Source organism: Protomyctophum parallelum (assembly GCF_964188405.1).
Source record: "Protomyctophum parallelum genome assembly, chromosome: 16".
Classification (NCBI taxonomy): domain Eukaryota; kingdom Metazoa; phylum Chordata; class Actinopteri; order Myctophiformes; family Myctophidae; genus Protomyctophum; species Protomyctophum parallelum.
Genome location: NC_139711.1, coordinates 17,531,346 through 17,545,027, shown reverse-complemented (window position 1 = coordinate 17,545,027; position 13,682 = coordinate 17,531,346). Strand labels below are relative to the sequence as shown.

At 43.9% G+C, this 13,682-nt stretch overlaps 1 protein-coding gene across 4 annotated transcripts in view; it reads left to right on the top strand.

Moving 5' to 3' along the window:
* The window catches only part of diaph2 (diaphanous-related formin 2), a 589,988-nt gene that overhangs the window by 352,438 nt on the left and 223,868 nt on the right, over window positions 1–13,682 (top strand). For all 4 annotated transcript variants that reach the window (XM_083785413.1, XM_083785414.1, XM_083785415.1 and 1 more), the window contains 2 exons: window positions 10,342–10,443; window positions 12,460–12,699. In XM_083785413.1, coding sequence (XP_083641539.1) covers window positions 10,342–10,443; window positions 12,460–12,699 — 342 coding nt within the window. The remainder of the gene's footprint in view (window positions 1–10,341; window positions 10,444–12,459; window positions 12,700–13,682) is intronic.

The following is a 13,682-nucleotide window of genomic DNA, read 5'->3' as shown; positions in this document are numbered from 1 at the left end:
ACGGCCAACTTGGATTGAATAGACAGTATTTGCTTCCAGAATGATTTTTTCTTCTTCTTCTTTTTTTACAACTTACAACTCCGGTGCAATGCTATTTAGAACATTGTATTTCACGTGGCCTTTTGCCCTTACTCTATTGGCCTGATGGGTGCTCTGACCCTACTCTTTGACTTGTGAGGGGAAAGGTTTTTATGGCATTGAGGCAGGATGATAGTAATCTATAATACGATCTGTGTCTGTGTCTCTGTCTGTCTAGGGCTAATCCCACACTGTACTGTACGCACGCACCCACAACCTCATCAATATCACGTCAGAGATCCATAAGGGATCCATGTCGAAATGGTTTGGACATTTGTGGTTCATTAGGTCACAGGTCAAATTCCTAGCTGTCTAATAAAATAAATGTATTTTTTGAGGGGCGCTAGCCACTCCTATATTCAGCTATTAGTGTAGATTTTCATCTTACACAAACAATAAATTCCCATTGACAATGAATGGAGAGTTTAAGTTTACATCATGTGTGAGTAAATCGACTTTTATAAACACAGTGCAACTGTTTTAATTCAGCTCGGGGCTTATATATATATATATATATATATATATATATATATATATTATATAACACATAAATTCAGTTGTTATCTTACATGGTCATGGTGAAAAGATGAGTTTAAAAAAAAAACATTGTATCATGGTTGAATTATAATAACATAAGTTGACATTAATTCATGAAGTATATAATTTTTTTATTGGACGATGTATGACGATAAGAGCACCCCTTACTTCACACGGGTGTGATTTTTCTTATATAAATGAATGCCCTATATTTTATACTACTTGCATTAAAGTATTGTACAAAAGTAGCTAAAATAGCCTGTCTACAATCTATAAAATACAATACAGTAATCTGAGAGTTGTACAATGGTGGCCCCTCACACAGTAAGCTGAGAGTTGTACAATGGTGGCCCCTCACACAGTAAGCTGAGAGTTGTACAATGGTGGCCCCTCACACAGTAAGCTGAGAGTTGTACAATGGTGGCCCCTCACACAGTAAGCTGAGAGTTGTACAATGGTGGCCCCTCACACAGTAAGCTGAGAGTTGTACAATGTGGCCCTAATGCCAGACCCCTTAATAACAGTGTTTGTGGAAAGTTTTGTGTGGATCAGACCAATATTGTGCCTTAAAAATGTGTGGCCCTGGGCGCCCCAGGCAGCAGTAAGCTGGGTTGTTGGTTACTTGGGGTCATTTTCACATCTATTCCAGCCTTTGTGTGTACCCCAGATTTATTTTATAAGTTGGTTCAATTCTTAAATATTTGATGTTATATTGATCAGAGAGGGCCGCCTTCTTTATGCGTGAGTCCATTCAACTTTAACACCATGTTAGACTAATTAAAAACACATGTCCTTGGTTCTGGTGGCTGATATTGATTGTCCTTCTCTAATGAATGGATAGACCTTCTTTTTCCCCCCGATTAGTTATTTCATTATGTTAATATTTTCTGCCATGTGATGCCAAGGAATCCATGCATGTAATCCATGAAATCCATCCATGCCATGAAATAACTAATCGAAAAAACGAAGGTCTCTCCATTAATTAGTACAATTCAGCCACCAGAACCAGGGACATGTGTTTTCAATGAGTGTTACATGGAGTTTGACGTTGAATGGAAGTGTCCATCCAGCATAATCTACTGTTTATATTGACAGTCCGATAGGCCCATATGTATAGGAAAATATGGAGATCTGGTTGTCCAGAATCGCCGATCTGACTGATATGCATATGCTGATGATATCATGGAACTCCACATGAGCATGAATGGGTACAGACACATACAGTACAGTACAGAGTACAGACTACAGAGTCAGATGTGTACAGAACATAAAGATGACGTCATAACCTAACTGCCATGGGTGCACGCAAAAATCAGAGATGTGAAAGTTACCTCAGTATAGAGCGCCGAAGTCCTGACGTCACTGATCGCTCATCCCCTGGTCCATGGATGGGGTCATCGTCTCATATAAGAATTGTGGTCCAAAAAACAAACTGTCAAAACCTTTCATCTCTTTACTAACGTGCCATCGAACATGTGTGCGCCCCAGAAAAGGGTTGTTGGGGTTAATGCGGTTAAAGATTAGAGGAAAACGAATCAGTGCGAATGGTTAACAAACACTGTCTCTTCTTCTCACGTGTGCTCAGATTAGAATGAACATCACACATCCGTGCTGGGAAGATCTCCCAGCAGAACGGCATCTACACCTCAGAACTCACTAAGAACAAAGCTCCCGCAATAGACTGACAGGCGACAAACCAACTGTGACAGACTCCAAAATCGCATTAAACTGCAGCGAGAAAGGCACATATGAAGGAGAGATAGTGTGTGCATATGAGAGAGAGAGAGAGAGAGAGAGATAGGCGGGGGGGGGGGGGGGGGGAGGGGGGTCAGTGGTGGGGATGTGAAATGTGACAGACATGCCGTGACATTAAATTTGTCTTTCAAAAGAAAATATGAAGGAAATTTTAGATGCACACCTGAGCAGCTCCATTTTGGTATTTTTCTTCTCCTTTCTTTTTGCTGGGCAATGTGTGAAACTGTACGAGGGAGAGAGGGACATAGAAGGTATCCGTGATGGAGAAACGGAGTGATCCTGCTACTGTAGCTTAACCCAAGCTGAGGTCACGGTGGATTGGACCTGACATAGAGTGTACAGACACAACACCATTGCCACCTGATGAAGGCCGGCCGAAACGTTGTGTCTCTGAATCGAAATGTCTGTTTTCATACAATAAACACCGTGCAGCTGAGGCTGTGTGCGGACGGACTTCTTTCCTCTCTGTGTACAGACAGCACTGTCAGAAAGTAATCGGACACCTCAAGGTGGAAATGAGAAGCGCAGATTCATGTAAAAACCGGCTCCACCGCAGATTACAATATGGCTCATTTTGTGAAAGGACTATCCTAATATGGCCTTGGCACATGATGAGGCTGTCAATCAAAGCTGCAGAAAGAGGAGCTCGCATACAAAACAGCAATAGAAATGAATTTGTTTGGAGAATCTGATATACCATCTGTCACTGAAACAAAGGCGCTGAATTGGAGGGCATAAACAGAAAAACACAAGTGTTCTATTCAACCAGTCATGGAAACACGGTGCTCACTGTGCCTCGAGTTGATGCTGCGTGGACTGTGCTTTAATCAAAATCTAGCAATTGTGTTGCGTTGTGCATGCACGTGAGGAGGCACGTGCGAGCGTCCGTATGTGTGTGTAGTGTACATGTACAGTATGTCTGTGCGTATGCCTGAGTGCGCAGTTGTGTCCATCTTTGTCTACGTGTGTGGAAAAAACATCACTGTTACACTGTTGTTCATCCATTTTCAGGCCTGCGGTCAAAGCACCTGGTGTGGACACTGTTGACTGTAGTTGAATGGCGGGGTGGTGATGATTAGAGTACAAGCGGTACCTTTGGGTCTGGGTGGTGATGATCAGAGTACCAGCGGTACCTTTGGGTCTGGGTGGTGATGATCAGAGTACCAGCGGTACCTTTGGGTCTGGGTGGTGATGATTAGAGTACAAGCGGTACCTTTGGGTCTGGGTGGTGATGATCAGAGTACAAGCGGTACCTTTGGGTCTGGGTGGTGATGATCAGAGTACAAGCGGTACTTTTGGGTCTGGGCCATCCTTTTGTGAAGCCATCATCTGGTGCTACACCAAGCCCAGCCTCTGTTCTCTTCTCCTGCCCTCGCTTTGTGCATCTTTTCATGCGTGTTCTTTTTCCCCCTTCCTTTCCTCCTGTAAATCAGCATAATGTATTTCACATTTTATTGTGAAATTAGCATTTGATGCAGAAAGGGGAGCTGTGCGTTGTGTGCCAAAATAAACCCCCAATTAAGCTCAAGGGGGACCCAGTTTCTCCTGCTTAAGCACTAATCCAACGGGCCTGATGCACGGCCACACTTATCGTCCTGCCCCACATGTGCACTTTACGCCGTGCAAATGATGCCCGCCAATGTGCCAAGGCCGCTCCAGTCACCTGTTGTTACAGCAGGGAACAAAGCCTGGCACGCACGGGCACCGCCAGAGCCTGCAGCCAATAGTCTACCACAGGTAATGAGGGCTCCATGCATATGGATGGGCATTGTGGCAATCTGGATGATTGACAAAACAGATAAACAATAATAACAAGCAAGGCCCGGGACAAAAGCGTATTGCGAGGCCTGCCTACAAAGGCTGTTGCCATGGCAAGGTGAAAGGAGGCAGCGCATCGTGGCGAGGAAGCCGGTCAGGTTGACGTTTGCTCTCTGCACTCTGCCTCTATTTGAGGTCCACTGTATTATGTCACATTGCAGACTAAGAACCCACACACTTTTCTTGCAGCTCCAACACTACATCTTAATCTCAGGGTTTTCCCTGTCTTTTTGGAGGCTTAGTTGCTGTATCACGGCCGAGCTACACCAGGCTTTTTGCGCGCATTTACGCACACACACGAGCCCCGTGTAGACGCACTTAAAATACTGTAGGACTGGACCTAAAAGCGTGTGTGTGTGTATTTGCGTAAACGCGCACAAAATTGCCTGGTGTAGCCCGGCCGTCACTTGGTGAACACGGGGCATGCCTCCCCAGTCTATAGGTGCTGTTTGGGCTTACATGTTACGGTATGTTACAGTATTTAAAATAATGATAACAATGAAATACTTGGCAGGCCACAGGCCACTTTATGTTTTGGCCTATAACTTCTAGATTGATGTGATAATGTAAATGGGCTTGCAAAATTAAGGAAAATAATTATTTGACTACCTCTGTTTTTTGTTTTTTTTTGCGTCGAAACAACTTGTCAGAGCTGTCAACTTGTGTCAAGCCTCGGTCTGCAGGTTGTAGGTTGATACCCGTGCACAAGTGCTCTCGTATTTAGGTTAGATTACTAAATTCTGTTTGGTTTTTTTAGGCTCTATAATCAAGAAATATATCTGCCATTTTTTGGATAATGTTCTACATGGAAACAAACGATTCTGACGATTATCTCAAATAATGGCAGAAAAGCCACATGCTCTGCCGCCTTCCAAAATTGAGAATACAAAAAATCAATTAAAAGAAGAAAATCACAATCTGTCAAGTGTATGTAGACACGGCTCCGGTGCTGTCTGTGTCGTAGGCCTCCCACGGGCCTGCTAGAGAGGAAGATGGACTTTACTTACATCATCCGTTAGACAGCGCTAGATTCTCTCCTTCTCACTGTTGGTTGTTTTTTGGAGGAATTTGGTTTTAAGACTTAAAGACTTTATTGCTCTGAGAAAAAAGCATTATCGATTGACCGGTCTCCCAGGCTCCGACTCAAGATCTCTTGGTTTTCTTTTCATTTTGACGTTGCTGTTGGGAATTGGCTCTCAAGAAGGTTATGTAAAAGTATATTTTTGAGCAGGTAGTTGCTTTTGCCTGCTGCAAATGCCAAAAGTTAAGACTGACACTTTTGGTTTGATTTGACGGTAATCATTCACCCAGACGCACCATACACATTCATATTTCATTATTCCAGGTCTATCATCTGTCCAACACATGATTCTGCTTGACGTCAGTACTCTTATTATTCCTTTGAATTTCCTATTCCTTTTTGTTCAGTCTAGCAGCTCAAATCACATTTTAGTGACATAAATATAATACATATATTTATAAAATTTCAACATACTAGACAATTGAAATTGCTTAACTGCGTACAGTAAACATAACCTGAAATCAGATTTGAACTATGTTCCAATGTGGTTTGAAAACTCAATTCAAATCAGATCTCTAAAGATGTGTCTCAATCTGGACGTTTGGACACAGAAGCCTGATTTATACTTTGTAATACGCCGGTGTCACATGCCCAAAATAGTCGATCTACAAACATAATAAAAATGTTACGTTGTGACCAGGGGGGCAGTCAGACAGATATTTTGTGAAACCACTAAGGAAATCGGGATTTCCTGAAAATTCATATAATGGCCTGTTGTGGCGCTGTCATTGGGCTCAAAAAAACCCATAGCTCCATAGAGATCCATGTATTTGGGCCCAACTTCACCTAGACTGTATTACCTTAATAAACATGGTCATGAATACTTTCTGCTTCCAGTCACTAGTTTAAAGTCTCATTTCTAATGCCATAATATTCTTTTTGGAAAATTATGGTCCCATTTATTTAAAAAATTACCATAAAGTCGCGTATGTTCTGAGGGGCGTGGCTACCGTTACAGTCTATGAACGGGATCCCCCACCCACTCGAGTCAAAATAAAAACCAACGAAGAAGAAGGGGGGAAGTCCCGCCTCGTTGTCTGGGCCAGCCAATGGCTCAGCTGGGCCCAAACGGATCTAGAAAGATGGCGATTTACAATTCAAGGACTGACAGGCTTCATTTTATGTCCATATCAGACCCGGAGAACGCTTTGTCCATATTCTTTTACAGTCTATGGTTGTGACACTTTGTGAGATTGCATATAGGCTATTTTATTAAATTGGTACGGTGGTGTTGTATGACAGAAGTTAGGTTTGTCACGCCTATATTGATGCAGCGTGTCAACAACCATGTCAGTCTGGAATACACTTAACCGATAATTTCTCTTGCAAATTAACAGTGTGAACAGTCAGTCCTAAAGATCCGAATTGAGAGTCAAATTGGGAGTATCCTGCAGCCTGAACAAATAGTGCACACAGCATTGCATCGGTGCCCGCTGCTTTCAGCACCATTCAGTCAAAGGGAGGGTTAAGTGCATGCCTAATGCCCCCTTCCTTTAAACTATATTAACTTGGCATGCGTCCACACAGTTGCTGTGAAAATGTAAGCGAGATGAAATGGGGAGCAGGTCGACGGCAACAGAGATCAAAGTGTGTAAGGGAAGCCCTACAGATACTGTCATCCTTTACAAATGTTTAGCGAAGCGTAACCTGTATCTCATTATTGTAACACCCTCGTCTAGGCTGGCACCCGTACATCTCCTCTCTTCACATGGTGTTTCACATTCAGCCTGGCCATGGTAGCGGTTATCAGTGGTTCTCAAATATTTCTTGGCTCAGTGCCCCCCTTTCACTGTTCTGTGAATCCACGTATGCCTTTTTAAATGTATGTTTAAATGTTTGTAAATGACCCGCAATATGCCTTTTTTTGTGTTTATCGCCAGTAGGGGGTCATGCATACTTAAGCGGTACGTTACTGGTGTGAGTGGTGTGTGTGGGCCCAGTATGTAAGCACAAGTCATTTCACTGAAATTACATCTTGTTTACATCTTGAACACATAATCGTAATCCTTGTGTGTGTGTGTGTGTGTGTGTGTGTGTGTGTGTGTGTGTGTGTGTGTGTGTGTGTGTGTGTGTGTGTGTGTGTGTGTGTGTGTGTGTGTGTGTGTGTGTGTGTGTCCTATTTACCCAACTATATGTTGCTTAGATGCTATGACTGAATGACGCCTTTTGAAGAATGTAACATTACAAGTAAGAACGTCAGTAAGAAACTCCCCAGGGCTCTATTCCTGGCCCACTCCTTTTTGTCCTGACATGCCTAGAATAGGGACGCTCAAGTGGTTAGCCCATTAACACCGGGAAAGCATCATTTTAGGTTTTAGCTGTGTGTGTGTCACGACTCACAATTCTTTTTAAATAGCAGATCTCATTTCGTGCCACGCTATGAGCTTGTAAACTGCTTTATTAAAGCAGTGGGGGGGGACTAAATATTTTACACATAATATAAATACACATAATAATCTTGACATGAGACAGTTGGAGAACCACTGATTATAGAAACATACGTTTTTCAGACTCTGCCTCAGGTCTCAGTGGGTTCAACTGGACTTCTGCATGTCTTTACGTCACTGCATCATTCCATGGATGATGATGATGATGATGATGATGATGATGATTATGTTGTTGTTGTTTGTACATTGCTGTGTCCTGGAATGTGGTGCCAATAAGCATTGTCTTAATCTTTTCCCAAGGCGATATAGATGAATGTGTGGGGATGGGATGGGAGTGGGCTTCCAGTAATCTCCCAGACTGCAGAGATGCGTCTGGGGGCCTGCAATGAGTTAGTCTGGCCCGGCATCATCTCATCACCCAGCCCCCCACATTGTCACACATATGGCGCTGCCTCTGTGTCAACTGCACTCTATGGAGCTTCTCGTAATTAACTAGATGAGTGACAAATGAAATGACAACCACGAGGTGGATTTCGTCGCATCTGTCTTCTTTTCCCAGGCTTCCTCTATGAGTTTTATTTCATTTTATTTTTAGTCTGTATGTGTGACATGTTCATAGCCGTGAGTGCGGGGGAAACATGTGTAACTTGTAGCATCTACCCTTATTTCATTCCTTTGATCAGTTTGGCTGATGTCATATTTGTAACTGGTGAATAAGCACTGCGCATACAGGAGAACATAATGGATATGACCCAGGTTCCCTGTGCACGGCGAGGGAGAATACACGCAAATGGAAGGAAATTGCCTTCGCTCTGCCAAAGACACTTCCCTTTCCATACGTACATTCTACGCTGAAACGGACCTGGGCTGAAAGGGAACTACTAAACCAAAGCATTTCAGAAATGAAACCTTTCAGACCTGCCAATGTATACGCGGGCACGGCCTCAGAGACTGGGAAATCTCACAAGGGCCAGAAGACACCTCTAATTGCCCGTCTCTACTCGGCAAGCAGCAGCAGAGAAAAACAACCCAAATAATCGCATTCCCAGGAGTATTAGCAATGACTATTGCAGAGGAGGAGCGGTATAGTGTTTCAGAATTTCCATTCAGAATCTGTAGTACAGTTGTTCTTTGATACAACTGCTAATGCTTAAACTTCAGGAAGAGAGGGAGACATGTTTTGCAAAGTACATGCACCCACACCACCACCCGTGACCCACCCTGTTTTGATTGTTTCAGCAATAGCAGGCGTTATTGTCATAAGCATCACTATAGGGTTATTTTATAGGCCATTAGCTATTTTTTTAAATCATTTCATACACAGATTCTGCAGTGAACAGTTTAAGTTTTTTTGTCCTTTGCAGTACCCTTCCTTTTTAGAACGAGTCATCTGGTTCAGAAAATAGGACTCTGAGTTTTGTGCAATCAATAAGGCTTCCTACTATAAAGGTCGCGATGAATAATTAACTGACTCTGTATTGAGATTAAAATAGTCTCTTACGCATACCCATGGCTCATACAAAGGAGGCAATGCATATACATAATTGCAATCTCACCGATATTTTATTTCATTGACAAGCTGCACAATGATGTGCTCTGATTTCTTTGTGTTGCTTTTACCCGCATGATCAAAAGCCTTCATTATCAAGGCACCCTCCGTTGCTGTAGACTCTAATTGGGACTGCAGCAAAACAAGCAGCATTTTATATATTAGCTCTCCTGCCCAAACGGGAAGCGGCCAAGCCTGCATTATGGCTCACTTCTTCTCACACTGTTGTATTCCCCTGGGGAAGGACAGAGATGTCATCATTAGTGGCCAGTGGACTTTCTGGCACATGTGTGGCTTGGCCTGGCTGCTGGGGTCTCAAATTAGGCAACACCTACGTATGGCGTATTTGCAGCTGGCTGTCTGTCTGTCAGTCAGTCTGTACATACTTTGAGAAAAGTCCAATGCCCCATAAAGTGTCTCCTGGAGCCGTTTTTTTTTTTTTTTATCCCACGGTTTTGCAACCCATTTCTTTCACCCAGTATCAATTATCTAATGTAATCCTGGCGACTGACGACTGTCATATCTGAAGGACAGTTATGGACTGACTTCAGTGGGGTGGGTGGACGTACGGACGGACAGACAGACAGACAGACAGACAGTGATTGACAGATCGGTGTCACTGCCATCACCACCACAGTTTACTCATTCTCCCACCAGGCCACCGGCAAAGTGTGAGATTAGAACTAATATTGAAGATGCTCATGTTTTCTGTTGCTGTGTGTCAAGTCCCAGAGGGGAAGCTTTTTGCTATGAGCTGTATTTACTCACACATGCATTGCAAACAGCAGTAACTCCCCCCCCCCTGGGGATGGGGACGCTATCGGGAAGGCAGGAGTTTCCTTTCTGCTAGTCATTTAATGTATATGCACTGTACTGCTTTCTGATGTCCAGAAAGTACCCTTATTTAGTTCAGGAAGGTTTAGAAAGGAATGCTGTCATATTTACAGCAATAGGCTAGTGAAGTGGTTTTGGTATAAGCCAAGGCCACATTGGTGGCAGTGTTTGTGCCATCTCCCGTTTTCAACAAAAGGAAGCAACTAACATTGGCTCTTTTCTCGCTCTGTCTCTCTGTGTGTGTGTGTGTGTGTGTGTGTGTGTGTGTGTGTGTGTGTGTGTGTGTGTGTGTGCGTCTACAGAACCTCATAAAGAACCTGCCGGAGCAGAAAGAGCTGAGTGCGCTGGCGGAGCTGAAGGGTGAATATGAGGAGCTGGTTGAGTCGGAGCAGTTTGGCATTGTGGTGAGTACAATAACCTGGAGCAGCTTGTGGAGAGCTCGCGCAGTAATGCATACAGTACATGCACACACGGCTCCCCTATACTCAAACACTTGCATGCATGCACGGTTGAGGAATTCCATTCCATTCTGTTCTGCTCACTGTCTCAATACACCACACAGACGCGTGCACGTACAGCGTTTTTTGTACCATACACCAGTGTAGTACAGTATAGTATCGTGTTATTATAGACTCCCATTGTGAGGAGGTAGGTGAGCGAGGAAGCAGGGAATTATCATGGACGAGGAGCTATGGGAGAACATAGGCCTCTGTCAGGCCATGTCAATGGAAACAACGTATATTATAATTAGAACAATATAACAGGCGCCTCTTGAGTTAAGTGTGGAAGGGCAAGGGCAGCTTCTCACTTTGATAGAACGTGCTTATATCGTTCTGGAGGAGAGTCGGCACCAGCGGCCCTGGCATCAGCTGTCAATAATCTGTAATGATGGAGAGACATAGCCGTGGGCCATGAAATCCAGGCTGTAGTAAAAAAGTTCTTTGAAATTCACCCCGCATGCCTCTGTAAATGATTCACCATGGTCGCCTCTGACCTCCTCCTTTCTTATAATGCGGAGGTAACTCCCGATGCCTTGCGGTGTAACATAATTTATTATGAGGTATATGCTTGTACTACAGCACATAAACCAGCTCACGTTGTTGTTGTTGTTGTTGTTGTGTTTCCAAAGTGACATAAATGTCCCCATAGAACATTGTCAGGCCGTAGCAAAAGGAAATGTACAGTCAGACCCCAGGGCACTAGTCATGCCCACGCCGTTCCCTGTCCTTCCCCCTCCATGATGGGCGCTTTGTCTTCCAGGATGCACGACCAAGCAAGGGTGTGTGACAGTTTCACCCGCTACTCTGATCGCATTGATGTCGCGATTACATACCTCCCCAACTGATGAGGTATTGCGCCGCCGCGGTGCGCTGTTATTTTGTCCCCCTGGGAAATAAACCTATGCTAAGGCTTTCCCCTCGTGCCGGAGCTGTCACCGAGTCGCTCCCTCTTTTCCTGTGATTTCTCCTCGTTCTGTACACGATGAATCAATTCACGTGTGATGTGAGTGGATTAGGGGAGGTGTGTCTGTCACTTTATGTGTTGGTGTGTCATCACGAGGGAGGGCAGGGTTTGATTAGTTTGACAGACTTGCTCACATCAGATGAATAAACTAAAGCTGTAATGAAACATCATGGTCTGGATCTGAAAGCTGCCTCCCAGCAGTGCATTATGCATGGATGTGTAGCATACGCCCCTGTTTTATTTTATTTTTTATTTTTGTACATTGCCACATATCTTAACCAACCCCCAATTAATTTAAATTCTTCTTCTCTTTCTTGCATCCCTCCATCTCTCTATTTCTCTCTCTCTGCCTCTCTCTCGCTCATTTCTCTCCTCACTTTTTTACTGAGCACTCCTAAAAGCAAGCCCTGCAGCCATGAAATAAAATGTATTGATTATTATTTACAGACACTCTCTTGTTCCTCTGTTGGATGTGCAGTCCAGACACAGTGGGGGTGTGTGTGCGCACGTGCTCACGTGTGTGTGTGCGTGCGTGTGTGTCTGTATACTGTATATTTATATACAAGATATGTACAGTGACAAGATCTCTCCTAGACCTTCAGTGGTTTACTTTGTCCGTTGATTTTGTGGTCATCGTCACCCGCACAACACAACACTATTTCCTTTTCCTTGTTTGCTCTGACCACAATGCACAATTTACAATTTAGGCATTTTGCAGACGCTCTTAATCCAGAGCGATTTACAGTAAGGAGGAACATACATGGTAATACATCAAATACATAGAAATAGTCATCAAGAATTATAAGCAAGCTATAAGAGCCTAATATCTGTCTAACAATAGATTATCTGTGCAGTGAAGCTATGCGTATACATTATAGAGTGCTATGTGCTACGTCTACATGAAATGCTAACTTTAATCTAATAAAAATGCTAAATTGTAAATCTAAATTACACAGATGAGCTCGGTGAAGATGCTGCGCCCGCGCCTCAACGGCATCCTGTTCAAGCTCACGTTCGAGGAGCAGGTGAACAACATCCGGCCGGACATCATGAACGTGACGTTCGCCTGTGAGGAGGTGAAGAAGAGCGAGGGCTTCAGCAAGCTGCTGGAGCTCGTGCTGCTGGTCGGCAACTACATGAACGCCGGCTCCAGGAATGCCCAGACCTTTGGCTTCAACATCAGCTTCCTCTGCAAGGTAACACACCACACCACACCACACTGCATGCATGCTACTTCTCCTGTTTCCCTGGATAACCCCCAATCCTTTTGTATGACCTCCCAGTCTGAGGGTCACAAGGTCTCTGTAATAATAATGGATTAATAATACATCCAATTTATATATTTTTCTAGGTATCAGAGTTTCTGCTAGTAATATACAGTATGCTAGCCCTCTGGTGGTGAGAGATCTCCCAGAGACCTTATTGATTGGAACTAGTTTTTCTTTGTTTGCATTACTCTACTACTCCCACTAACCAGTCTGATGAATTGGTTAAATGAGTGTATGTGTGTAATAATGTGTACAGCACATTACATTAGATCGCAGCAAGAAATGGCGCATGACGTATCATCCATTCTGCAGTGTGTTTGCCTGAAAGACAGCTGTTATGATATATCTTTAATGGAATATAACCAATTCTGACATTGCATTTGCACTTGTATCCCTCTCCCTGTATAAAAAACAGCGACCGAAACGTGTTCACCTCTCACAGAAACACTCTGCTCACGCTGTATATTGCTCTCAGAACAATGATGATACAGCTGACGGCCACATACTCATCAAAGGTCTCTGTGGTCAAGAGAGAATGACAGGCAAACAAATGAAAATGGGCTTTATCGCCAAATGCTTCTTCTGTAGCTATGATACGCAGTGCACACGGCAAAGGCAATTCTGCCTGAATGTCAGTGTGTCAAATCCAGAATGCCATTGGTATTCCTGCAAGCTGTCTGTATCAGACCGAAGTGTCCGTGCAGAGCCTGGCAAAGCCTCAGGGGGTTGATTGGGCCATTATTGACGGACAAGGAAAAAAATTCTGCTTTCTCACTTTGGTCAATCAACTAAATGGCCCCCTGAGTGGCGGGTCCAGGCTACCTAATGGGCTCATCAGGGAGAGGAGGGGGGTAGCCAGTGAAAGGGCACGGCGAGACCCTTCCACCCCCTAAACCCTCGCTGTTCTGTCT